The sequence below is a fragment of the Dendropsophus ebraccatus genome, chromosome 4 (genome assembly GCF_027789765.1).
Source record: "Dendropsophus ebraccatus isolate aDenEbr1 chromosome 4, aDenEbr1.pat, whole genome shotgun sequence".
NCBI lineage: Eukaryota > Metazoa > Chordata > Amphibia > Anura > Hylidae > Dendropsophus > Dendropsophus ebraccatus.
Window position 1 is genome coordinate 44,534,163 of NC_091457.1, and position 27,911 is coordinate 44,562,073.

The 27,911-nt window shown below is 42.1% G+C and overlaps 1 protein-coding gene across 8 annotated transcripts in view; it reads right to left on the reverse strand.

Moving 5' to 3' along the window:
- Nucleotides 1-27,911, reverse strand: part of VWCE (von Willebrand factor C and EGF domains) — a 79,770-nt gene that overhangs the window by 39,982 nt on the left and 11,877 nt on the right. For 7 of the 8 annotated variants that reach the window (XM_069965737.1, XM_069965735.1, XM_069965736.1 and 4 more), the window contains exons 5-19: nucleotides 24,950-25,069; nucleotides 22,334-22,489; nucleotides 18,429-18,554; nucleotides 18,227-18,343; nucleotides 15,133-15,255; nucleotides 13,188-13,316; nucleotides 11,397-11,516; nucleotides 10,890-11,305; nucleotides 10,724-10,814; nucleotides 10,553-10,635; nucleotides 9,507-9,594; nucleotides 6,253-6,338; nucleotides 6,044-6,161; nucleotides 5,194-5,279; nucleotides 4,646-4,742 (exon numbers count right to left, since the gene is read on the reverse strand). In XM_069965737.1, coding sequence (XP_069821838.1) covers nucleotides 4,646-4,742; nucleotides 5,194-5,279; nucleotides 6,044-6,161; nucleotides 6,253-6,338; nucleotides 9,507-9,594; nucleotides 10,553-10,635; nucleotides 10,724-10,814; nucleotides 10,890-11,305; nucleotides 11,397-11,516; nucleotides 13,188-13,316; nucleotides 15,133-15,255; nucleotides 18,227-18,343; nucleotides 18,429-18,554; nucleotides 22,334-22,489; nucleotides 24,950-25,069 — 1,956 coding nt within the window. Of the gene's footprint in view, nucleotides 1-4,645; nucleotides 4,743-5,193; nucleotides 5,280-6,043; nucleotides 6,162-6,252; nucleotides 6,339-9,506; nucleotides 9,595-10,552; nucleotides 10,636-10,723; nucleotides 10,815-10,889; nucleotides 11,306-11,396; nucleotides 11,517-13,187; nucleotides 13,317-15,132; nucleotides 15,256-18,226; nucleotides 18,344-18,428; nucleotides 18,555-22,333; nucleotides 22,490-24,949; nucleotides 25,070-25,722; nucleotides 25,797-27,911 lie in introns of those variants that run through there. The other variant, XM_069965738.1, reaches the window with a different exon arrangement.

Below are 27,911 nucleotides of genomic sequence, written 5' to 3' on the forward strand. Positions count from 1 at the left end.
TCTCCCTCTTTCCCCCTCTATAGATGGTCTCCCTCTTTCCCCCCTTATAGATGGTCCCCCTCTTTCCCCCCTTATAGATGGTCCCCCTCTTCCCCCCTTATAGATGGTCCCCCTCTTTCCCTCTTTATAGCTGGTCCCCCTCTTTCCCCCTCTATAGCTGGTCCCCCTCTTTCCCCCCTTATAGCTGGTCCCCCTCTTTCCCCCTTATAGCTCGTCCCCCTCTTCCCTCTCCCCCCTTACAGCTGGTCCTCCTTTTCCCCCTTATAGATGGTCCCCCTCTCCCCCCTCCCTCATAGATGGTCCCCCTCTCCCCCCTCCCTTATAGATGGTCCCCCTCCCTTATAGATGGTCCCCCTCTCCCCCCTCTCTTATAGATGGTCCCCCTCTCCCCCCCCTTTATAGATGGTCCCCCTCTTTCCCCCCCTTATAGATGGTCCCTCTCTTTCCCCCCCTTATAGATGGTCCCCCTCTCCCCCTCTTATAGATGGTCCCCCTCTTTCCCCCCCTTATAGCTGGTCCTCCTTTCCCCCCTTATAGATGGTCCCCCTCCCTCCCCTCCCTTATAGATAGTCCCCCTCTCCCCCCTCCCTTATAGATGGCCCCCCTTTCCCCCCTCCCTTATAGATGGTCCCCCTCTTTCCCCCCTTATAGCTGGCCCCCCTTTCCCCCCCTTTATAGATGCCCCCCAGTGAGTAAATAACACAAAAATAACAAAATACAACTCACCTACCCTGCGTTCCCCCGTCGATCCTCTCTCCGTCTGATGCGCGGCTGCCGGGGGTGTCCGGTCCTCTCCCCGGCAGCGCGCGCATCACACAGCTCCTAGTGCCGCCTGGGCCCTGACTTCCGGTACGTGCGCTCTCAGTACCGGAAGTCAGGGCCCCAGGCGGCACTAGGAGCTGTGTGATGCGCGCGCTGCCGGGGAGAGGACGGGACACCCCCGGCAGCCGCGCATCAGACGGAGGCAGCCGGAGACTCTTGTGACCGCAAGCGAAACAATGCTTGCGGTCACAAGAGTGCAGTGGCGGGGGGGCCTCCCGGGCGACATTATAATGTGGGCGGCAAGGCATGGGCCCCCCCGGAGCCTCGGGCCCCGGGCGGCCGCCCAAACCGCCTACATTATAATCCGCCATTGGATCCTATTTGCCCAGTTGTAGGTTTGTTCAGCCCAGGAGAGGCCATTGGTAATTTGAAAATGCTAGAGTAGGGACCATGTCTCGTAATGTTGTGACATTGAACACTCTGTTTGGTCAAATAATTTGCTAAGATCCTCATTTTTTAATTACTACAGAGCAGGTTTTTATGGTGTGTACACTTAGGGGGAGTATATACATTAAGCCCTTGCACCTGTGGGCTGCTGTTGCACTTTCTGTTTTTTTATATCACAGAGACATGTCAAATGCATTCATCATGGTGCTCAGACCCCCCCACTAATCTTTAGAAGCGGCCAAAGGAAGCATGCTGATGAGTGCCTCGGGCCCTGGCTCACTGAGATGTCCATGGTTCTGCAGAAAACAGGCTCCATAGAATAAAGCCCCTTTTACACGGTCGACTATCGTCAAGAAGATAGAAACGTTCCTTTGGCCAATAATCATTCTATGTAAAAGTTTCAGCGTTCATTTATCTATAAAGAAATGACAGGAACACCTTAAATGGGTATTCCAGGAAAAATTTACTTTACCCCTATCCACAGGAAAGGGAAAAAGTAGGAGGGTCCACTTTTTGTACCTCCCGCCGATCTCTGTATTGAGCTCCGACTTCTGTATTTTGAATAGAGGCCCGTACGGCACATGACCTATTCATTCCTATGGAACGACAGAAAGAGCCCAGTATGCTGGAAGAGCGCTGTACTTGGTTCTTTCCTTTGCTCCATAGGAATGAATAGAGTTGCGTGTCACATGCCTTACAGGTGTCTCTATTAATTATACAGAAGCCGGGGCCTGATACAGAAATCGTGGGGGTAAAGAAGGTCAGACCTTCTTTATCAAATGATCTATGAATCTGTGGAATAGACTCCCGAGTAGCTGGTCACAGCACCAGCAAGTGATGGCTGAATAAAAGGTTTGGACAGTCTTGTAGAACCAAATAACATCAGTGCTTATGTAAAACATTAATATTTGACTATTTAACCAATTTGACCACCACTTTAAGGGTAGATTAGTTCATGCCTTATAAAAATCTTATCTTCACCAGGTTTAATAGGGGGAAACAATGGAAGACATTTTGCTCCGTTGATGTTTGAGACATGTAAAGGATTTATACTAACTGAGATAAAATCAAGAGTCTCTCAAAAAGGATTGATATGCCAAGCTCAAAAGTTTAAACTCTAAAACAGTTGTGTATCTTTAAAAGCTTCTCTTTCCTTAACACATTGGTTGGCAGCCGGTTTGCATCTGTACACAGAGCGTCATGATAACAGGGTGTGTGTAAAGGTGTGTACCATGTTTATATAACTTCACACCTGAGAAAGCAACAATTTACTGATCAAGCTCTTACGGAACACTGATAAGATCTAATATTTAATAGGCAACAGTAGAGCTAAAGAAACTAATGAAGCAGAAATAAGGTTGGCCAGCTCACCTCCATAATGAGATCTCCTGTGACAACAGTATTTCATAAAACAAGTACAGTCAGGCACCTTTTAAGGTCCGACAGTTTTCTTTCTTTATATCCAGATAAAACCATTAACAAAGCATATCAGTAGCAAAGCAAATACACTTGGCTTGTGTGTAAATATCCTCCAAAGTCCTTACTTATAGCACCATGTTCTTGCCTGCCCTCGTTTTTTGGGATTGCTGTGGTCCAACTAAATTGACCATGTGCCATCTGTTTGTAAGACAGAAGTGGCTAAATATTATATGTATATGTGCAACTACAATTAAGTTTAAAGAGCACCTGTCATAAAAAAAATTGACTTGTTAGAGAGACATGTCAAAAGTTTTGATCGTTCGGGGTTTGTCCACATTGTGACCGATCAGGAGAAGCCTGCGTGCAGTGTGTTCTCTCCCGGCTCCGTGCTATGTGACTTGCCTATGGGGCTGACCAGGTCGGAAAATGGCTCGAAGCCAGGAGTGAATTAGCAGTGCATGGACTTCTTCCAGCTTGTTCTCCTGATTGGTCACGATTAGAGATAAGCAAAGTTTTTAGACATTCGGTTTGCCAGGTTAGCAAATTTATGGTGTGAAATTAACAACCAAACCTTAAAGGGGTTGTGCAGCGAAAATCTTTTTCCTTTAAATCATTTGGTGTGAGAAATTTTATTGATTTGTAATTTACTTCTATTAAAAAATCTAAACTTTTCCCATACTTATTAGCTGCTGTATGTCATGCAGGAAATGTTGTTTTATTTTCATTCTGACACAGTGCTCTCTGCTGCCATCTCTGGCCGAGACAGGAATGGTCCAGAGCAGGAGAGGTTTTCTATGGGGATTCATAGAAAACCGAGACAAAGTTTCTGTCTCTGCCAAAGATGTCAGCAGAGAGCACTGTGTCAGACTGAAAATAGAACAACATTTCCTGCATGGCATACAGTAGCTAATAAGTATGGGAAGACTTGGGATTTTTTAATAGAAGTAAATTACAAATCTATATAACTTTCTGATATAAGTTGATGTGAAAGAAAAAGATTTTCACTGGACAACCCCTTTAATGATCTGCACTTAAACAGTTAAACAATATTTAGCTGTTTTAGTGCAATACTTAACTGTCCACACTCCCCTGGTGTCCTTTTCTGTGTCTCCAGTGTCTTCTCTGTCTCCGGTGTCCTTTCCTGTGCCACCGCCAGGCTGCTTAGCCATTTACTGACTCAGATAGGACAGTAGCGGCCAGTAATTGGCTGAGCGAGCTGACATTCTACAGACAAAAGTGACAGTGTGCTTAGCCAATCACTGGCCGCAGTGCTGTCCCATCTCAGTAATTGATTGTCTGAGTGGGCTGAAGGCAGCACGGAAGAAGACACTGAAGACACAGAAGAGATAAGGGGAGCATAACCTTTTTTTATGGAATTGTAAAACAAAGCTTGCAAAAATTAGATTTGGCAATGAAGCAGATCTTTGCAAACTTCGCTGCGAATCCAGCTTTGCTGGATTCAGTTCACTCATCTCTAGTCACGGTCTGAACACTCTGACCGATCAAAACCTTTGACTTGACAGTGCCCATTTAAATATGAAGCATCACTGCTTGAGCAATAAAGTTCCTAAGGTTCCTATGAGGTGCAAAAGTGTTTCACTGTTCCGACTACCCTGATCTCCACCTGGCTTGTTTCCTGGCAACATCTGTCTGTCTGCAGCCCGTACTGACCCTTTACCATTATTGAGCGAACTGCCTTAACCTCGGCCTGTCTGACTATGCCTCTCAGTTTGGCATTGGTTCTGTGATTTGGCATCATCAGCTGTCACTAACAGATAGTACTCTCAGCTTAGCAAATTGGGAATCTAGATCCCTGTATATGGGTTAAAGGGTATAAATTGGTTATCCCTTAGACTGCACTTCTCAGTTTAGCCTTATAGTAAGCCAAATGAGTTGCAACCAAGAAGATCCACATCTCTCCAGGGGTCACATAAACTGTGCACCATTACTTTTTTGGGTATTGGGTTTGAGCAGAAGAGCTGACTATTGTTTGTTTCTCTTAGATTACTTTTGTTACCTGCTGAACAATCAGGACAGCACTGCCCTGGCACCATGATAGGGTGAGGACAAGTTTCCACACAATCCGTCTTCTTGCACACAATGGAGCCATCTGCCTAGATCCAAGCACAACAGAAATGACTGTATATGGTGAACAGTAGTTATTAGTAATATCCACGCCTCTCATGCACAAGCCTGGCGTGAAGAAAACAATAACAGAGAGAAAACTGAACTACTACATATTACAATATATAGTAACAGGTATGTCCATTTATTTCTATTGCTTATTTGGCACCATTATATTCTACAGAGATTGTCACCATTTATAGCCCCTGTCATTTAATAGGACTTGCGCTCTGGTCTCTCTATACATACAGGGGTCAATTTCATAGGAAGCCAATGAACCTGTCAGTAAGCTTCTGGAGTTTGGAAACAAAATGGAGTAACCAGAGGAACTTAGAAATTCCACTTGGATGGAACCCTAGGTTGAACCAAACCATTGCTCTAAAGGCAACAGTGTTAACCACTGAACCACCCTTGTGACCCAAGGATCATACTTTAACTTACCTGGCAAATGCAGATGGAGCAAGGATCTCCAGGGGACCAGATCTGCCCAATAGGAATCTCAATTCCGTTGTCATCAAAAGGACATCCTATATATACAGCGGTATTGTTTAAAAAAACGCAAGAATTCTTACTCAAATATAAAAGTTCCTAAGTATAGCATCTTATATATTTGTCAAAAGTTTTTCAAATGACAAGAGACAAGATTGGCTGGGGTTTGAGTGTTCAGGCCAGTAGTGGATTATAACAGGTCCGTTTCGGGCAGTAGCCCGGGGCCCTGAGCTCCTGGGGGGCCCATGGCCACCCAAAAAGACTGGTATATTTCTGCCATGATTTGCAACAAATTGCTGCTTTTTTACCGCAATTTTGCATGAATCAAGGCATCATGATATTATCTATCCTATACTATGAACAAAACACTAGTGCTGCCATAGTTACAGTAGGGTAGGGGGGGCCCAGGCTTGGTGAACAGCCCGGGGCCTTTGGTAAAGTTAGTCCGCCCCTGGTTCAGGCCTCCAATGTCTAGAACCAGCTTGGAGAAGTGCACGCTAAGCACGTTCTCTGCCACTCTCTCCTCATGACAGGAGACAGAAGTCTATGATACTGTCTCCTGCAGCGAGATGGGGAGACAAGGAGAGAAGCACTCAGCCTAGCGCTTCTCTCTGCTGGCTCAAGTAATTGGTGACAGTTGTAACTCCCAGATCCTGATTACTCAAAACTGACATGTTTCAGGGCTAGGGAGCAAAAGGCTTTAGCTGTCTTCTTCTCCCTGGACAGCTCCTTCAACTTTGTGGATTGCAATTTTTTTGACAGTACCTCACATTTTCTATGCATTACAAAGAGTTACCCATACCTGTGCTTTGTGGTGGCTCCTGACACTTGAAGCAGCACTGTCCAGCCTCCAGCACCCAGTCCTCTCTAGGGCACTCTAAGCTGGGACAAGGAAGAAAGGAGCACTCTACCACCCCGTTCTAAAGGTAAACAGCGTAAATGAAAGGTAGGAGGCAATAGTTACAATAAAGAAAAAGCACATGAGGAAGAGTGTAGTATAGTTATACAGACCTGGCACACACAGGATGTGCATCCATTTTCATCTCGACTAAACTTTGCACCATGGGGATAAAGAATTCCTTGAAATTCACACCCATCTAAAATCAAAGTATGTTAAGTGTAAAGATCAAGATCACAGTCACTGCAAGATAGCAGGGTCTGATTTGCAGATCACTAAAAATACAAGCCTCCATAACAATAGATATTAATGAACTGTTAACCCCAAAAAAATCTTTCAGATCAACTTGCATCAGAAAGGGCCAGTCATATTTTCTCACGTTGCTTCTGATCTTTTTTCTCTCACTGTTTCCCCTTATCTTGAGTTTAGTTTTTTTTCTAAAAAAAACTTCCCTCCTGAACCTTATTTAGTCCTTTAACATACTTAAAGGTTTCTATCATGTCCCTCCTTTTTTTTTTCTTTCCGCCAGACTATAGAGAGTCAAATCCTGAAGACTTTCCTGACATGGTTTATGCCTCACACCCTCTACCATTTTTGTAGCCCGTCTTTGGACCCGTTCTATTTTATCAATGTCCTTTTTTAGGTGAGGTCACCAGAACTGGACACAGTATTCCAGATGTGGCCTCACCAGAGCTCTATACAGCGGGATCACAATCTCCCTATACCTCCAGCTATACAGCCCAGCATATGATTTGCTTTCCCTACAGCCTGGTTGCACTGGTGATTCATTTTAAAATTGTCAGAAATCATTACCCCTAAATCCTTCTCTTCTGAAGTCTTTTCAAACACAGTACTGCCAATGTGATACTCGGATAGAGGATTCCTCCTCCCCAAGTGCATTATTTTACATTTAGAAACATTGAACTGCAGTTTCCATTGTTTGGATCACATATCTAGTAAAGCTAAATAACTTTCGATATTACTGACACCTCCAGGAGTATCAACCCAATTGCACATTTTTGTGTCATCAGCAAACAGACAAACCTTACCTACTATACCTTCTTCTATGTCACTTACACACATATGAAAAAGAATAAAGCCGAAGACAGACCCTTGTGGCACACCACTTGTAACCAGTCTTTGCTCGGTATATACAACACTAACAACAACCCTCTGATATCTCTCCTTCAGCCAACCACAAATCCACTGAACTATCCAGGGATTAAGTCCAATGTTCTCAAACTTCTATATCAGCTCTTTATGGGGAACTGTATCAAAGGCTTTGGTGAAGTCCAGATAGGCGATATCCACGGCACATCCAGCACTTTTGTGACATAATCAAAGAAATCAATAAGATAAGTCTGACATGATCGTCCCGCAGTAAAGCCATGCTGGTCTGGATCCATCAAATTGTTGATTCTTAGGTGATCCATTATCTTCTTTTCTAGAACAGTTTCCATCATTTTTACTACTACCGATGTTAAGCTAACTGGCCTGTAGTTACTGGGCTCTTCTCTACTCCCCTTCTTGTGGATGGGTATAACATTGGCCTTTCTCCAATCATCAGGAACATCTCCTATTGGCAGGAATTGGTTATACAGATCTGTCAGGGGGGCAACAATCACAGATCTGAGTTCTTTAAGATCCCTGGGGTGGACACCATCTGGACCCATTGCCTTATTCAACTTCAACCCCTTAGCGACCCATGACGTATCTGATATGTCATGGTGCCGCAGGGGGGTTCAGAGAGGGGTCTCGCCGGGACCCCGTTCTGAACAGCGCTGATCCCGGCTGATATGTACAGCCGGGCAGTGCCTCTATTAGCCGGCGCGGGTCCCGTTGCCGCGCCGGCTAATTAAGCCTCTAAATGCAGCTGTCAAACCTGACAGCTGCATTTAGAGGTTTTACGCCGCAAGTCCCTGGTGTCTAGTGGGATGGATCTCCCCCCGCAAGCGCAAAAAATTCCAAAGTGCAAAATTGCGCATTTTTGGTCGCATCAAATCCAGAAAAAAATGTAATAAAAAGCGGTCATAAAAAAAGTCACATATGCGCAATCAAGGTACCGATAGAAAGTACATGTCATGGCGCAAAAAATGACACCTCACACTACCCCATAGACCCAAGGATAAAAGCGCTATAAGCATGGGAATAGAGCGATTTTAAGGAACATATATTTGTTAACAATGGTTTGAATTTTTTACAGGCCATCAGATAATATAAAAGTTATACATGTTACATATTGTTGCAATCGTAACGTAGGAACATGTATAACAAGTCAGTTTTACCATAGGGCGAACGGCGTAAATGCAAAACTCCCCGAAATCAAAACAAATTCCTTTTTTTCCTCAATTTGAGAGCGCAAATTATTTTTTTCCAGTTTCGCAGCATATTTTATGGAAAAATAATGCCTGTCATTGCAAAGTACAATCGGTTTCACAAAAAATAAGGGCTCATATGGGTCTCTAGGTGAAAAAATGCAAGTGCTATCGCCTTTTAAATATAAAGTGGAAAAAGCAAAAGTGCAAAAACGAAAATTGGCTTTGACCTTAAGGGGTTAAACGTGCAAGTTCCTCTGCAAATTCAGCCTCTAAAAATACTGAAGCTAAACCCATACAACTGAAGGCAATGATGTGTCCAACCATACTGTGATTGGCCTTCTTCTGAAAACACTGAGCAGAAGTAGTCATTCCTATAGTAAGCGACCGTCTTATGTCTGTCAATAACCGTATTCTCCCCATTACTTATTTTGTTTAATGCTGCAGCTATTTTTTTCTTCTTCCTGTCACTTATATATCTAAAGAAGGTTTTATTTCCCTCCTTAACAGCCATTTCTTCCTCTTTTGAGGCTTTAGCAGCATTTATAATCTGCTTTGCCTCCTTCTGTATATTTTACGTCTCTCTGTCAGCTACATTTCCAGTCTCTTTATTCCTCCTATAGGCTGCCTTTTTCACTTTACAATGGCCTTAACCTCTCTAGTAAACCATAGTTTTTTTTCTTCCTTTTGCTAACTTCTCGTACATTTAGTCTAGTTGCTTTTAATATGGCATTTTTAGTACTGTCCAGTGAACACTTACTCATAATGTTTTCTCCCAGCCTTTTAATTCGTTATATAAATACTCCCCCATTTTCTTAAAATCTGTTTTCATAAAATCCAATACTCTTGTTGTAGTATAGGATTGCGTGCAGCCAGTTTGTATGTCAAACTATAAACACTGGTGGTCACTGGAATCTAAATTTTCTTCCACTCTAACTTTAGACACCCAATCTCCATTGAGATTTTTTAATAGAAGTAAATAATAAATCTCTTTTTTTCTGTCACCAGTTGATTTAAAAGAAAAAAAATGGGTACATAGGCCTAGTACACACCTGGGCACCGCAGACAGCAATCTGACATGAAAGGCTCAGAACATGAAACAGGCGGACACACGGGTGGAATACAGGTGATATTTCCAGCCTACAATAATAACAATACACAATAAGCATACCAGACCATAGAACAAAATGCTATTAACAACAGAAACATCATGTATATACTGTGTGTGTGTGTGTGTGTGTGTGTGTGTGTGTGTGTGTGTGTGTATGCTGCTAAGCTAGTGCAAGTGGTACCATTAAGAAAAGTTTTTTACATGTTATCTTCAGCGATTCCTAAGACGTCTCATGTTTGCTCCATGTTAAATGCTCAGGCATCATTTATGAAATCCAGACAATAAAGATTTTTATAGATTCCTGCTGTGAATGGAATTACTTTTTTCATTGACTTTTCAATATAAACATAGAAGGAGACATCTATGAAGGACCTGCCTGAGGCGTACACTAGGGAGAAGGCGTAGACTAACCCTTTCTCCCTGGCGTGTGCATGCCATATCCCCCGCCCCAATGGGTGGCCAGGGGGAGCTTGGGGCGTGGGCCCAGCAAGGTGGGAAGGAAGCGTGGCCTCCTCCCTCATCTCATTCATTATGATTCACGCCTGCGAGCCAAATCTTTACCTACTGGAAGACTTGGTACATCAGGCGCAGGTTCACCCAAGAGGCCGGATTCACTAAGAGGTGTGCAAGTACGCCAGTCTTAATAAATCCTTCCTGAGTATACAGCACACAGCACAATTGGAACACAGTATAGTAAATTGTAGATAGGGGACAAGTTATTTTTATCTTGGAATGCCCCTTTAAGGCCTAATTAAAGGACAGAGCTTTTCCTGGACTAGATGCCAAACCTAGGCTTTTAATGTGAACAGGAGTTTTATTGGCCTCTTATGTAGTTGTCTGTAGGTGTGCATTAGAGATTTAACTGTAAGCCTCATTATTGATTGATTTAAATAGTGATAAACTTTGTACAGCAATAAATTTTGTACCCTTTTCTGCAATGGCTTGTACTTTCATGAGCAATAATGACTATTTAACTATGTAACTTACCAAACAAATACATATTGTACAGTTATCTGGGAAATTGGGGAAGAGTTCTCCATCTGCCCTTAATGTACCCTCAAAGAAGCACCCTGTAAGAGACCACAAAGACGCCTATGTATGACTGTCGATAGAAATAGATAAAACCTATATTATATATAGGATTCCATGTTTGCTCACCATCACATGTAGGACAGCAGCTGTCTGGGTGCAGGATGGGGTGTGAGCAGTTAGGGCTACATAGTCTTCTTTCACATGATATGGTGCCTTCCTGCAACATGCATTTATTGAGAAAGCAAATCCATGGAGGGAAAAGAAAACTAAATCTACAAACTGTGTCACCTACCTGGCAAGTGCAATCCATACATTCATCTTCTGTCCATGAGCTGCCTGTGTGTCGTAACTCTTTGTTGTGCCAACAGTGTAGATTTGGTTGCAGTGTAGTAGGGGCTCCTGTTGGGACTATTACATTTTCCGTCATTGGCATATGGGAGATCCCTGAGGACTTTTGAGCCAGTGGTGAATGACCCGTTTTGAGATGCTGAGGTGGTGGTACAGGATCCAGATTTGTCGGAGCAGCTTGTGGTTTTGAGGTAGACATTGTGGTAAACATTTTTGCTACCATAGTACTGACTATGGTAGCCTTGCTGGCTGTGGAAACAGGTGTCCCAGGGGTTCCTGGTGTTGGAGAGGTTGGTTTAATCTCTGGTATATTGTGCACTGCCTGTAGAAAGCCAACCGTCTGTGCCTCAAGAGTAATCGCTGTAGCATATATGGAGACAAGATATTACGATGTCTTCCCTTAATAGATAAATGTTTGGTCACAGCAAAATGTTGTAATAGAATGTGTTACCTGTACAACCACCATTGATTGACAGAAAACCAGCAGGACAGGAGCAGAGGTAAGACCCTAGGGTATTTAGGCAGCTCCCTGAGGAGCAAAGGGTGGTATTCTCCATGCATTCATTCACATCTAGAAGAGAAACATATGGTAGTCTATTGTCTATTTACAGCATATGCACACAATAGTTGTAGTCACTGGAAGTATGGGCCCGCTAAGTGTTACTCAACCTGTTTGACTTTAGGCTACACCTAGGAGCAAAATCTAAGGGTGCTTTTATATGACCTAATATTAAGCCTTCCGCAGCCTTAAAGGGAATGTGTCACTTAAATTTTCTTTTACTGTATAGAGTAAAATAGAGTCATTTTATAAATTGTTATGAGAGCTGCCATATTGCCTGGGATGTTTTTAAGGCTGGGTTCACACTACGTATATTTCAGTCAGTATTGTGGTCCTCATATTGCAACCAAAACCAGGAGTGGATTAAAAACACAGAAAGGCTCTGTCCACACAATGTTGAAATTGAGTGGATGGCCGCCATATAACAGTAAATAACTGCCATTATTTCAATATAACAGACGTTGTTTTAAAATAACAGCAAATATTTTCCATTAAAAGGCGGCCATCCCCTCAATTTCAACATTGTGTGAACAGAGCCTTTCTGTGTTTTTAATCCACTCCTGGTTTTGGTTGCAATATGAGGACCACAATACTGACTGAAAAATACGTAGTGTGAACCCAGCCTAACAGCATTTAGTGAAATGCTTTAGAGCAAAACTCATGGACATAGATGACAATACACAGAGTCTGTCCCCTTCAGATGAATGTGAAACATAACTGAGCATACTCTACAGGTCATTCCACAGGGAGCTACTATTGTCCCTTTAATCTACTTGTCACATGTCACTACAATGCTGTACAGAGCGCTTTACAGCAGCCTCTTCTTAACATCACAGGCACAACAGGAAGTCTCAGCTTAGTTTTAGCCTCAGTGGTGAGAATGAAAACTGCAAGATTTCCAAATTTTTTAATAATACAGATATAAAAACTGAAAATTAAAAAAATTCTTAAAAAATGTTACAGAAAACATAAAAACATCATTCAAACAATAAGTCATTTTCTAATGACACATTCCCTTTAAATGATGTGTTAGATAACCTAAGATGTTCCATAAACTAGTGCCAATCTCACAGATTTACTGAGCCTGTAACATAGCTGGTGGCGGGGAAGCTTAATCTCTATGGTGTATGCACACACACTTTTAGAGGGAAAATGCACAATAACAGGAAAAGAATGTCGGAAAAGTTTCTTATACTATATTTGCTTGAACTATTCAAATTTAATCTATGCAAAGTTTCCTTCCAATAGACAGAAATACGCTGCGGCACTCACCTAAGGTATGCAAAAATCTTCCAAACACATGGTCGTGGATACAAACAATGTGATTTTTTATAATATCACTTGATGACTAAATAGTGCCAAAGTGAACATTTTTTATATATGGTCTATGCAAAGTCTGCAAAACTATTTTTTATATTATACAGCTGGATACTTTTTATTTTTCATAACAAATTTCTAGATATTCTCTGGACTGACTACATACATGAAGTCCTAAAAGGGATGAAACCTAATTTTCTTGTGGTCTTTGTCAGCTTTTATATTTACATACTGTGCCATCACAATAGACAAGGGGACATTGTGCTACATGCACATATTATAAAATAGCAAGAAGTAATTGTCAGTGTTTATAAACATAATTAAATGGCGGTCTAAAAAAAGGCTAATTTCCTATAAACTACTTACCAGTACATGACATTCTGTCTGCACTGAGAGCATACCCACTCCGACAGGAACAGAAGAAACTTCCTTGTGTATTGTGGCAGAAGTGCTGGCAAAGATGAGATGTTCCAGGTCGGCGACATTCATTAATGTCTTAAAGGGAACCCCAAAAATGCAACAATGTTACTTTAATCACAACTAGCTTGTGTACACTACATATAGAATAAATTGAGTATAAATATTTATAGTTTTTTTTATCATATTCCTTATAAAAGTATATGGATGGCATGAAGCCCCCATGAGTAAGAAAGGCTTTATTACACGGCACGATATTGAGGAGGAAGCAAGTGTCGACCTGTCAGGTTAGTGCTCGCTTCTTCCTCGTTCCCTGCTTATTGAAGTCCATTGCTGTCATGATTGGGCCGTTGAAAAACCACGATCAGTTAACATCGTGATCATGGTCTTTTAACATGTGCTAGTACACCAAATGATTATTGGCCAAGTACAGCTGATAATCATTTGGTGTGATACAGCTTTAAAGGGGTACTCCAGCGGGGGGGCACTTTTTCGCTGGGACCGGGGAGGAGGTGGCTGAGGGAGAAGACGTCCACTCACCTCCCCGGTTCCAGCGGCGGGTCCCGCATCGCGGCGCTCCAGTGCCCTGTTCCCGGACGCTTCTGGGTGTCTGACGCGGGCCTGAGACGTGACGTCTCAGGCCCGCTCAGCCACTCAGTGACAGAGGCGGGATCTGAGGGGACTTGAAACGGATCCTGCCTCCTTCACTGAGTGGCTGAGCGGACCTGAGACGTCATGTCTCGGGCCAGCGTCAGACACCCGGAAGCGGCCGGGAACCGGGCAGCGGAGCGCCGCGATGCGGGACCCGCCGTTGGAACCCGTCCCCGGTCACAGGAAAAAAGTGCCCCCCCCCCAGCTGGAGTACCCCTTTAACTTCTGCTCAAAAGGATTTGTTGCCTATTAATTGAGAACCCACACAGCGTGGTGATGACGTGGGCTGAAGAACTGAGCCTATGCCACACAGCTGACATTCTGCTGCATTGGACGGGAGATCATTTTGAACCCATCGGTTTAACCCCTAGTTGCTGCAGACAGTATTGACCAAGGCATCCAAGTATACTTCATCACTCTCTGTTTAGCCTCCATTGCCCTCTGAGCAAGAGGTACAGGGATTATGTCATAGTATCGTCCCCTTACTATTCAGGGAGGATATGTGGCTTACCTCAGACTTTTTTTCTTTTTTTTTTTAGGGGGGATGTCGGAAGCTTTTTCTGCTTTTTGCAGTTTTTGTGCTAAAACCAGAAGTGGATTCAAATGCGATGGAAAATAGAACTGGAAGACTTGTACTTCTCTTTTCTGTTGGATCCACTCCAAAAAACTGATGTGTTTTTTTTTCCTGGTGGTTTTTCTAGCTTTTTATCCTTTTAGTATATAGTAGTGTAGGCATTTTTATTCCTGGCATGTTAACCCCTGCATTGTTTTATTACAAGTCAAGTGATTCTTTAATCACATGATTCCAGGATTTCTATAGAAAAATTGCGAAAAATGCCAATATGCATATAGCCATGAATTATTTTAGGTGTTTTACCCCTGCTATATAAAGTATATATGTATAAAAAAAAAAATAACAGTATGCATCAATTTAGCAAAACTACCAAAAAGGCAAAAAAAAAAGCCAAAATGTCCTGAAAAAATGGCAAAAATCAAAAAAGACATGTAAGTACTGTGTGTCATATTTCCCAATTTAATGTCAGCTAACATCTGGCTGCAGTATGTTTTGGGCTAAAAACTGTCTAATTTCAGTCCATCCTTAGAAAACATTGAACTTTTAGGAATGTTGTGATATGAGCATTAAACATATGCAAAAACACACACACATAGAGAGAGACAGAAAGACAGTAAGAGAGAGATAGTTAGTTAGTTTAGATAGTTTACCATTTCATAGAATAGGTACCTGTGCACGTGCGCCCATTGCTTTGTAGAGTGAACCCGGCTCCACACAGGCACCTGTAACTCCCATGGACATTTTTACATCTGTGCTGACAAACAGATCTATGGACTGAACATTCATCAATATCTGAAAGCACATAAGAATGAACTATTGTCAGGTGTTTCATTAGATTACATACATCACATGGGCACAGAATACCAGCTGGGCAACAGTAACAAACTTGACTAAAAATAAAGTAATGATAATCTATGGTGTTGCTCAGATCTAGAGGATTATTTTTTATATCCCTGGTGTTACTAATGTTTTAATTCATTATAGTAATATAATAATAATTATACTATACCACTAGAGATGAGCGAACCGGGTTCGTGTTCGAGTCGATCCGAACCCGACCATTCGGCATTTGATTAGCTGGGGCTGCTGAACTTGGATAAAGCTCTAAGGTTTTCTGGAAAACATGGATACAGCCAATGACTATATCCATGTTTTCCACATAGCCTTAGGGCTTTATCCAACAGCAGCCACCGCTAATCAAATGCCGAAAGTTCGGGTTCGGATCGACTCGAGCATGCTCCAGGTTCGCTCATCTCTATATACCACATTTCCAGTAGGTTACTAATGTTTCTATTCTTGCAGGTTAAAAATGGCTATTACTGTTCTCCAGTGGGTTAATCATGCTGTCCTTGGTGTCTAGCATGTTAACAATGGTTATACTTATAATCCTGCTACTACACCACTTTCCAATTTCCTGAGTCTCAGTTACAGAAAACCGCCAGCAGCAGAGGAGCAGGATGGGTAAGTATACCTCTTTGTTATGTTCCCTACAGCCCCAGCAACAACAAAAATGGTTCCTGCTTGGAATAGACATGCAACTTATGGTGCATTTAAACGGAGCGATTATCATTAGAATTTTCACGATAACGATAACGCATTTGAGCGTTATTTGGCTCGTGTAAACACAGCGAACGATCAAGGAACGAGCTACAAATCGTTCATTGTCATCTTTCAACATGTTCGTAAATCGTTGTTAGTCGTTCGCTAAAACTTCGCAGATCGCTTCGTGTAAACAGTCTTTCACAGATTTACCCTATGTGTGAGATGGGCTTAAAACGATCGCAATAAAGTTTTTTAGAATGATTTTTCATTTCGTCTAAACTCTGATCGTTATAAAAACTAAATTGCTGCTTCAAAATCGTTAAACGATCGATTTGGCGAATTATCGCTCCATATAAATGTACCATAAAGAAAGAATATCCAGCTTGCCCTTCTGCAGTTCAAGGTGCACAAATCCACACTGGGCTCAGATCCAAGCAAAAAGGCAATCGATCCAGTACGCCATCAAATAAGTAGTTTATTTGAAAATCTTTAAAATCGCAAAATACAACACCTGTGTGACGTCTTTAAAAAATTGTATATCTAAGTACAAAAGTAAATGTCACAGACACGCAATAAAGTAGACTATGAAAAACAACTCACACTTTATTTGTCTTTATTTGATTGTTTGACGGTCATCTTTTAGGATGGCCATCATTTTAAGGCCAAATAATGGGCGTCATTTCATAATAATGACTATAATAATGCAAATAATGGGCGTCATTTTATAACGGACACTATTTGGCCAGAAGATCAAGGCCGTCTTAAAAGATGGCCAAATAAAAAAACTGAACTCTCCAACTTGTATATGTGACACTTTTGTTTCCTACCGAGCCCTGTAGCAAAAGATCCCAAAATACTTCTTTTTTTGTAAAATGAACGTGAATTTGAGATTTTATTTATTGGAATTAGGATATTCTACAAATTGTGGAACAGAAGATGCATCACCCCTCCAAATGAGGAGAATATCATCACTGAATCTTCCGTACCTATGAATACTGAACCTCTGTACCTATGAATAAGAGAAACTATTAAATGGGTTTTCCAGTGGAACATAAATGTCCCAGCATCTCCGGCGCTACGGGGATTTATGTAGAGGTGGACTGCCTCTACATAAATCCCGTGCGCGTCGGTGCGCACAGCCGAAAACCTGGAGTAGGTTTTCGGCGTATCTTTTGGCGGAACGGATGGTGAATCACGCGGACTCTGAGTCCGCACCTTCCGTTCCGCCCCCTTCACACCCCCTCCGCGCCCCCCGGCGTACTCGGCAGAACGTGCCAATTTGCGAATATTTTATTCGCAAATCGGCCATTTGCGAATAAAAAAATGCGCAAATTGGCACTTTACGCTGAAAATCATCCGTACGCCGGATGATACATGTCCCCCTAAGGCTTTTTTCATAACTTACATTATTGTGTGTCCCTGACATTTACACTTGTACTTATCCATATGTTTATATAAGCTCATATGTAAGCCATGCAAGTAATTACCTATAAAATAATTGTGCCATTCACACTGCTACCGTTTTTAGAATTAACTCATTTAGCTCTCTTCGCTGTGTTTGGGTGCGTTCACACTATGGAATTCCCACGGATAAACTCCGCGGAATTCCACCGGATGTACGCGCTCACAGACACGCGCCTTTCCGCTGGTTCCATAGACACCATTCAATGGGCCGGCTGATTCCGCATTTCGGCAAAAGAATTGACATGTCAGTTCTTTCGGCGGAATGCGGAATCAGCCAGCCCATAGAATGGTGTCTATGGAGCCAGCGGAAAGGCGCGTGTCCGTGAGCGCGTACAGCCGGCGGAATTCTGCTGAGTTTATCCGCGAGAATTCCGTAGTGTGAAAACCGACCTAAGGAAGTAACATATTACACAGTTGTGAATTGGCCTATATAAAGAAGGGGTGGTGAAAGGCAAAGCATCTCTGACAAAGGGTGCGCATGTACCCAAAATGCGTCTAGATGCTGCGGACTGGGACTGCACCTTGGGGTTGTGTGACGCAAATTTTAAGATTTTCAAATAAACTACATAGTGCTGGATTGTTTGCTCTTTTCCCTGGCTGGAAAACCTTATATCTTTATATCTTTGATGATAATAATAATAATAATAATAATAATAATAATAATAATAATAATAAAGTCCTTTGAATCCTTCTACCAAATATGATGCCCAGGCTCTCACTTGGTCCCTCGCAGAGCTTTATACTGCAGTATACTTACCCAAGCAGGTGCTCCTATCAGCAGCCAGCCTCAGTCCAGGACCACAGTCACACATATATCCTCCTTCAGTATTGAGACATGTCCCTTTACAGGAAGACGTTGCACATTCATCAATGTCTGGAGGAAACAGGATACATTTTTGAAGAAATCCGATACCTACAAGTTCTATATGCAAAGTGTGGGGTGAAGGATGATAGTATACCTGTGCAGGTTACTCCATTAGATGTCTCTGTCATTCTGAATCCAATAGGACAAACCCTTGAAATGTGTTCACAGCCACCATCATTACAACTTAGCTCACAGCCATATTCTCCACATGGGACTGAAGCTGGAAAGAAAGAATATGACACAAGAGTATAAAATGCAACATATAAAATATATGAAATCATTAGTTAGACAGTGGGTAGACTGGTACTGTACTGCCCAAGGGCCCAAGTGTGCTGGAACTAACACTGGCTATCCATCCATATTCAGGTATTTAAGAAATCATGGTAGCAGAGCACTGACTGTGTTGATATATTATTTAGCAAACAATAAAATGTAATTTGTATAATAAAAGAATAAAATTATACAAAAAATATTTATATATAATCAGAATTTTATTAGCAGCATTAAGGACCGTCTTATTATTTTGGAAGCCTTATGTTTTCCTTTAGATTTTTTTTTTTTTAATGTAATATGTAAAGTTAGTGTGCGCTGACCTCTAGTGTTCAGAATTTGTAGTTTTTTCTTTAATTTTTTTGACAGCAAGTAAATGAAATGGCAAAATGTATGTTTTTACCACTGCTTTAGTAACATGGGAGACAAAAGACCTTTGTTCTTGTGCTTGGTGGGGATCCTAGCACTGATATCTTCACTGCTAATATAAGAAGATTTATTCTCTGGTTTTACTTTGACACTTTAAAGGGAAACTATCAGCAGGTTAGATGTCCCTATAGTGCGCAGGGCACTAAAGATGAGAGTAAGTTTCTTACCTTCATCCTCGGTACCATTTTCATGATATTAAGAGTTTAAATTCATATGCAAATATGTTGTTTTGGTGCACTGGGGAATCCACATAGCCCCCTGGCCTGCCTGCATTGTTGATATTCATTAGCAGATGTGGGCTGCCTGGGGGCGGATTGGTGCACTGGGGATGGTAGTGACATTTGCGTATGGATTAAATTCTCAATATTGCAAAAACGGCGCTTAGGATAAAAGTAGAAAAACATATCTTCATGCTCAGTGCTATGTGCGCTAAAGGGAAATATCAGCAGGTTAGATACCTGTTGAAAACTATAAAATGTTAATACTGTAATATGTATGTTGGGTTCTAGATGGCACTATAGGGTGTAATTAGGCTGTACACTAAAGTAAAACTAGCCCAGAGAACAGATTTACCAAACCTATGCAATTTTAGTATAGTGGACACATGCTGATTGATGAATATGACAACTTAGTATAGGTGGGAAAGCATAAACAAGTAAACCAGTGACCCCATATACTGCTAATGCACAGGCGCCCTCTGTTGTCAGTGTCTATTCTTGCAGTTATGCCTTAGACTGTACACATACTGTAGTTGTTCATTTTCCCTTTTGCTGAAATAGAGCACCATTTTTAACAATCCCTAATTGTTAGTAGCTTTCATTGACAATAAGCAGATCAAACTGTATCCCTCTTCTGGGATCTTCAGATATACTGTAATTTGTGGGGTATTCGCAGTATTTCATGTGTTTTTTTACAGCGCCCCCACAGGGAAAATGAAACATAATACAGAGTTCCTTGAAACTAAAGGGTTGTCTGTGTAATGTGGGAGTGGACAGGTCCTCCAGAGAATAATACACTCTTTGTAAGTGATCTCCAGTCTGGCCAAGTTCTATAATAAAAAATAAACTTGTTGTTTTGTATTACAGCTGCATATAGTTTATATAAATAATGAGAGAGGAAGAGGTATAGATTTTATATGTAGTACTGTGACTGACACGGTTGGTGATAAACACATGTCTGGCTGAGAGATAATAACAAAGCATTACATTGTTTTTAATGGCTTCCTCTACATGACAGTGACTGTAATATTAGACTGAAACTCTACATATGTATGTCTGTACTGTCATGCTATGTTATCTACTGAAGTTGGAGAGAATTATATGGAGCCTGGCCTTTGGTGTCTGATATTACGAGACGCTCCCGGCACTCATGAGAATTGTTCTATAGTTAACATGGACATCTGCTCTCCACCAGGGAACAAGCAGACCAGGATACAGATGTTTACAGAAGGTTCTGGTTTTCTCCTCCTCCAGTCTGATGTGAGGATATGTACATTTATATAACTCTGCAAGACACGCAAGTTTGTCTGGACCAATAAAAAAACTTGTCAAATAAAAAACAGTAACTGCTCATTTAAAGGACTATATCCAACTTTGCAACCAATTTGTCAATGAATCCAAATGACATAGTGTACGAAGTTTGATAGTAGGACTGATTAAAATAGAGATGAGCAAGGTTCGTCCTAACCCAAACACTCTGCATTTGACAGTATTTTTGGCTAATATAGTTGGATGCAGCCATAAGGTTGCCAGGAAAACATGTATGCAGTCATAGGCCGGGTTCACACTACGTGAAACACCGGCCGGTGTGGCCGGTGTCAGTGAAGACCCCTCTGGCTGCTACTGCAGTACTGGCTGGATGATCTTCATTTGTGCTGAATTGCGTGCGCCTGCATCCCAATTTACCATAGCCGACAATGGTGAGTGCGGACGGAGCCGCACTCTCCTTTGTGTAAGCTGCCAGTGTTGTGCGGCAGCTATTCAATGAATAGTGACTGCACAAAACTGACATGTCAGTTTTTTGTGCGGCAAGTTGGAATCCTGGCCGGAGTGTATACACTCCGCCCGGGATTCCTCTGACTTCTATGGCAATGTATATTTTGTATAAATGACAGCCTTTGTTGCAAATCGGGAACAGCAGCCGTGATAAATAAAAAAGATACATTGTGTGGACATAGCCATAGGCTGTATCCATGCTTTCCAAGACTCCCTATGGCTGTATCCAACTTCTTCAGCCACAGTTAATCAAATGCCGCACACTCAGGTTCGAACAAACCATGAGGTTTGCTCATGTCTAACCAAAAAGATCCTACCATTTTGTGCATACTATGTTGATACACATATCTCTAAAGTAAGGGCCCTATTCCACCGGATGATTATCGTTCAGATTATCGTTAAATCGTTCGAATCTAAACGATAATCGTTCGGTTGAAATGCAGTTAACGATTAACGACCGAACGAGAAATCGTTGATCGCTTTATAAGACCTGGACCTATTTTTATCGTTGCTCGTTCGCAAAACGTTCTTAAATCGTTCGCATTGAATAAGACATTGTTCAGTCGTTCGCAATAGATATGAACGCAATAGCGAATAAATAGCGAAGAAAAGCGATCGCAATTACGATCATAAGCAACGATTATCGTTCCATGGAAATGAGTGAACGTTTTCAGGTCTTTCGCAATAGCGGTCGTTTGAGATCGTTAATAGTTAACGATTATGCAAACGATAATCATTCGGTGGAATAGGGCCCTAATGGTCCTTTTACACGGGACGATTGATTGTTCGTTTTTGCACGATAACGGTCGAATTCGAACGATAATCGTACGTGTAAACGCAGCGAACGATCAAACGACCAGCAAAAAATCGTTCATTTTGATCTTTCAACATGTTCTCAAATCATCGTTGATCGTTCACAAAAAATTCGCAGATCGTTCCGTGTAAACATTCTTTCAGCGATTTCACCTATGTGTGAGATAGGCTTAAACGATCGCAAAACAATCGCATAGCGAATTTTCCGTACGATGTATCGTTCCGTCTAAACGCTCATCATTATAAAAAAAAACATTGTTCATTTAAAATCGTTAATCGTGCGATCGGGCGAATTATCGCTCCGTGTAAAAGTACCATTAGACTGCTACTAAATCTTTCCATCTATCCTTTACTTCCTGCTAATAGAAACCTGATTTTATAAGGCTTGCTAATAAATATTATCTGATTTAAAAACATTGAAAGTTTTGATACTTTTTGCCACTCTATTGTGATGTGAACTACAGCTATTATAAGAAGAGTTCTTATATCTTACCAACAATTGTGTTGGGATGCTTTATAGGTACACATGAGCGTCCATTTGGAGAAATTTGATATCCATAGTAACACAGGCATCTATAGCTTCCAATGATGTTCTTACATTGCTGTTGACAAAGACTTGATGCTTGAGGTCGGGAACATTCATCCACATCTGACACAAAAACAAGCAGCATACTAATATGTAATATCAAAGAACATAACAATGTATAATAAAGTACATGTAGAATAGGGCCTGTAGGCTCTCCTGACACCTCCATTGTAGTAAATACTTGTATTACCTATGGAATATAGTTCTGGGGTATCTTTTTTGAAAACTGTCTGTTGTAGTTTTATCCCTCCTGGACATGTATGAATAAGTTGACAAGGGGATGTATCTAGAGCTGAGCGAACCGGGTTCGGGTTCGAGTCCATCCGTTCGGCATTTGATTAGCTGGGGCTGCTGAAGTTGGATAAAGCTCTAAGGTTGTCTGGAAAACATGGATACAGCCAATGACTATATCCATGTTTTCAACATAGCCTTAGGGCTTTATCCAACTTTAGCAGCCACCGCTAATCAAATGCTGAAAGTTCGGGTTCGGATGGACTCAAGCATGCTCGAGGTTCGCTTATCTTTAGATGTAACTATTCACCTACAAATTACCGGATGTCAACACCGTGATACAAGAGACCGTGTATAAGAGTGTTTAGGGCAATACCCCATCAACAATCAGATGAGAAATACGTTTATTGCATAGAAGTTATGACATTCAGAAAGTTTCCTGTATCCATCAGTTAGAGAAGAGGGCTACATGCAGCTGCCTTATTGATAAGACCTCTGTAAACAAACATTGCCCTGACCCCCACATATGGTCTGTAAGATTATGGCTCCAGCATACAATTAAAAAGCTTGCCATACAAGTTGGATAGTTGTCCACCAAATTATAGCTATCTCTCCTGATGAGAGGCCAAGCTTGCATGTTTATTTTCATGGGAAGAGGGAAATAAGCTGCTGCCAGATACTTCTTATCTTCTAGTAGGAACCCAACATTCCCCTCATGTCTGTTGTCAGGAGACTGCAGGGGTGTTTCCTTACGCATTAGCTTGTCATTAAACTCTGATTAATACGACGTAACTCGGCCAAATGAGTTGGTGTGTATGGCCAGCTTATCACAGTGTTCATGAGGAACTTGGATGACCAGTTGGCTGGTTTATTATTAGTTCATAGTTAAAGGGATATTTCCATTTGAGCTTGTTATCCCCTATTTATAGTATGGGGCATAAGAAGCCGATTACTGGGGGCCTTACCGTTGGGACCTCCACTAACCCAAGAGTGGGGACAAAATTGTTGGTGGACAATGATCTATTCATTCTGTATGGATCCACTTAACACTTCTAGACACTCAACTTGAAAGCAATCAGTGGATCCATACAGAGCGGCTGCCTGAGCAGCTTAATTCCTATGTGGGACTGGGACGGGTGCATATATATATATATATATATATATATATATATATATACAGTATATATAAAGATATGATCTGTTTGTTATGTGTAAACCTCCCCCTACTAAACGCCACCTTTTAATTTTGCCTGAACAACCCCCTTAACAATTCTCTGCTAAACTCCAGCTGCCAATAGCCAGTTATGAATTTAAAGGGAACCTGTCACCCCTCGTGCCGGGGCAGAGCCCGGCTGACCCTCTGCTAGAGACTTATACTTACCCCGGAGAACGAAGTCTCGCTCCTGGAGCCGCTCCTGCTGCCGAGATATCACAGTCGGAAGCCCGGCACGCACGAATCAGAGATGAGTCCGATGCCCATAGAGAATGACGGCTACATTCATTCTCTATGGGCATCGGACTCATCTTTGATACGCGCGCCAGGCTTCTGACAGTGATATCTCGGCAGTGGGAGCGGCTCCAGGAGCAAGACTTCGTTCTCCAGGGTAAGTATAAGGGTCTCTAGTGGGGGTTCGGCTGGCTCTGCCCCGGCATGGGGGATGACAGATTCCCTTAAAACATTACGCCCGTATTAAATTAGGCCCTGCCCCCTTTTCCCTACCCAAATTCACTAAGAGGTGCACGCCAACCAGCCGTATGACCAACCCTGCGCCCACTTCCAGCAGGCTTAGATTTGGATCATCATGACTAACGTCTACGAGCAGGAGTAAATCATGATATATGAGGCAAGCGGGGGATACACCAGGCGTAAGCCAGGGAGTTAGGGAAAATCTGCGCCTTCTCCCTGGCATGCGCTCCAAATGTAAATTTCATAACTGTCCCCCTATGCTCATTCCCTGTTTTTGGCTTAGGCCTACACTCTGAAAAATTTAACATGTGCTGCTCTCAGTGCAGTGATTTTTTTTCTTATTCTCACACCCACAGCAATCATTTAAGGTTAGTGAGGTCACAACATTTACTCATTATGCAGTAAACACTGATGATTTCACATCCACCTGCTTATATTATCCATTGGATCTGCATAATAATCACATTATACAGTATAAATTGTCCTATGTGTCTTATTAGTCAGGCCGCTAATGTATAGAGCTCCATTAATATTGATGTTATGACATTGCTTGCCTGATTTCTTTTACTTTCTACATCATCTTTCAATATAATAAAAGAACCTACCGTAACAACTTCTACCATCTTTTCCAAGAGAGTAACCATGATAGCAGCTACACACAGTGGCTCCATTAATAACTTTACATCCTTGCTCACACATTGCAGATAGACAAGTAAGAGAATACCCTGAAAGAAGAGATATATTTCAGTTCACATAATCCAGAGAGCGACCTACATACTATGAATACTTTATGTCAACTTTTTGGATAATTATTAATATTAAAAAGTAGCCAATCTTCTAAGGTATGTATGCTTAAAAATCATCAATCATCTCCCCAAGTAAATGGGGGATGTACTACTGACAATAATGAAATTGAAGGACTGCCCTAACGATTCAGTGATCATTCAGCCAGCTGTTCCCCATCAATGAATGAAGAATCTAATGGTGCGTTTACACAGAGAGATTTATCTGACAGATTTTTTAAGCCAAAGCCAGGAACAGACTATAAACAGGGAACAGGTCATAAAGGAAAGATTGAGATATCACCTTTTTCCAAATCCATTCCTGGCTTTGGCTTCCAAAATCTGTCAGATAAATCTGTCTGTGTAAATGCATCATTAAGCACTCTTTTAAAGCAACATTTACAATTTATTTTGATCATAGGGACTATCCGTTGGCTATACATTTCACATTGCTGTCCTCTGAACACTTTCCTGATCCTCACATACATACAGTATGCATGCTCTGCTCAAATAGGGAGGAGGGAGTAAGCATAAGCCAGACTCCATTGGTTGTATCTAGAAGAAAAAGACATGCCGCATCGGCGCAGCCTTCTCACCTCCAACTTCTGCATTCAGGAAGAGCAAGGAGGCCCCCATACTCATGAGAGGGTCAGCCCCTTCTGACAGCTTTATACCATATGTTCTATTGTTAACTATTTAAAGGGAATCTGTCACTAGATTTTATGGTGTCCTATCTTAGGGGAGTATACACTGGTTACAAATAAACTGATTACAATGATACATGAGATTGTGTAATGCCACACTGCTAATTCTGCTCACTTGCTGGTAATCAACAACTTTTTACCTATACATAATATAGACAGAAAGCTGGCAATCAGCAGCCAGTTTGTAGTATGTGCCACTACCTCTTGTATACCACCTGTTGAAAGGTAACCCTATTAGGTTTCACACTCTGTGATGATAGGTGCCTTTCACCACTTAGAGTCTCAAGGCCCTATTACAGGGAGCAATAATCGATTATCTCTCTGTGTAATAGAGACAATAATCAGCCGATGAAACAATTATCGGCTGATCGTTGGTTTATGTTTGGACCTAAAATCTTCAGGCGCCAACCGCATCGCTATATGTAATAGCAATGTGCGGTCGGAGGCTGACGAGTGCCCAAACACCATATATGTTACCTGTCTCCGCTCCCGGTCTTCTCTCCTGTGCTCTGCAGCTTCCCGGTCCTGGCAGCTGCAGCGCCTGAGCGTCCTGTCAGCTGACAGGTCACTCGGATGCTGCTGCTGCCGGGACAAGGAAGCTGCAGATCACAGGAGAGAAGACAAGGAGTGGGAAGAGGTAAGGTATCAGGTGTTTGTGCAAGGGCTACATGGACATCGCTAACAATGTCCATGCAGCCCTTACTGCCCCATTATCAGGCTGTTTATTAGGATCAGAAAACGACAACTGATGTAGCAAATCGGCACTTGTTTACTAAAATTATTGGGCCGTAGTCGGCTCATGTAATAGGATTCTTACTCTCGCCTGTTTGTTGTACACAGATGAAGGAAAAGGGTTAACTTTGCCTTTTTCACTTCTTTTTTGACAATTCACTGGTGCAGGTACCACACACACCACTGCCTATTATACTTCTTCCTTCTCCTCTTTCTGATATGTTCCCCACTAATAGGATGTTAGACCCGGTCACTCCTATATAGGCCAGTTACTTCCTGGTGAGAAGGTTTGCTTTGGTGGATGGTGGAGAAAGCAAGACATGGACAGAGAGTTCCTTTTGCAGTGTTTAGCTGGGCCTGGCCCAGGGCCAGGGCCCTTGTCGGGTACTACAGCTACAGATTTTCTTATGAGAGACTTTCAAACTAATATGCACTGCTAAGCCCAAAGGTGGGGTAACTGTCACCTGGGTTCAACCTTGCCTACGCCTGTGATCCTTCTAACAAGTCAGTTCAATCTACAGTCAAAGATTGATCCTCAGTGGAACAAAGGACCTAAACCAAAGTATTCCACTGGTATCTGATCGACCTTCTCTTAGCTTCACCCAGTAGTTCATGCCTGGGAATCGAGTCTCTGGACTCGATTGGCCAAAGGCGGTCTTCTATTCTGTTTACTTCTCCTAACCGTGAGTACAAGGATTTATTCTACTTCAGCACTAAGTCACTTTTCAGAATATCCCGGCAGAGTACTGTACTATTTAGGCAAGGTCCCCAGGACAGCCCCTGAATAGAGATGAGCAAATCGGGTTCGAGTCGATCCGAACCCGAACGATCAGCATTTGATTAGCGGTGGCTGCTGAAGTTGGATAAAGCTCTAAGGTTATCTGGAAAACATGGATACAGCCAATGACTATATCCATGATTTCCACATAGCCTTAGGGCTTTATCCAAGTTCGGCAGCCACCGCTAATCAAATGCCGAAAGTTCGGGTTCGGATCGACTCGAGCATGCTTAAGGTTTGCTCATCTCTAGTCACTACCAAAAACACTATCAACACCTGTACCTGCACCTATCAAGTTATTTAACCTGTACTGCAGTGTCCCCAGTAGAAACATCAGAGCCCACTTGATGTTACCATCTAGCACCCTAAGCCAAGGCAAGTCAGCAAAGGTAGTGGGACCTCATGAATATTCAGGATTACCAAATGTGCACTCATAATGGGGAGGGCTACTTCCCTGCACTTTGTGTCCTTGACATCTACAAAGATAGAAGAATGGCTGCATTGCACAATGTAGACAATACATAGTTGTCATCTGCTTATCCTTGATTACAGTAGTTTACAGTCCAACCCT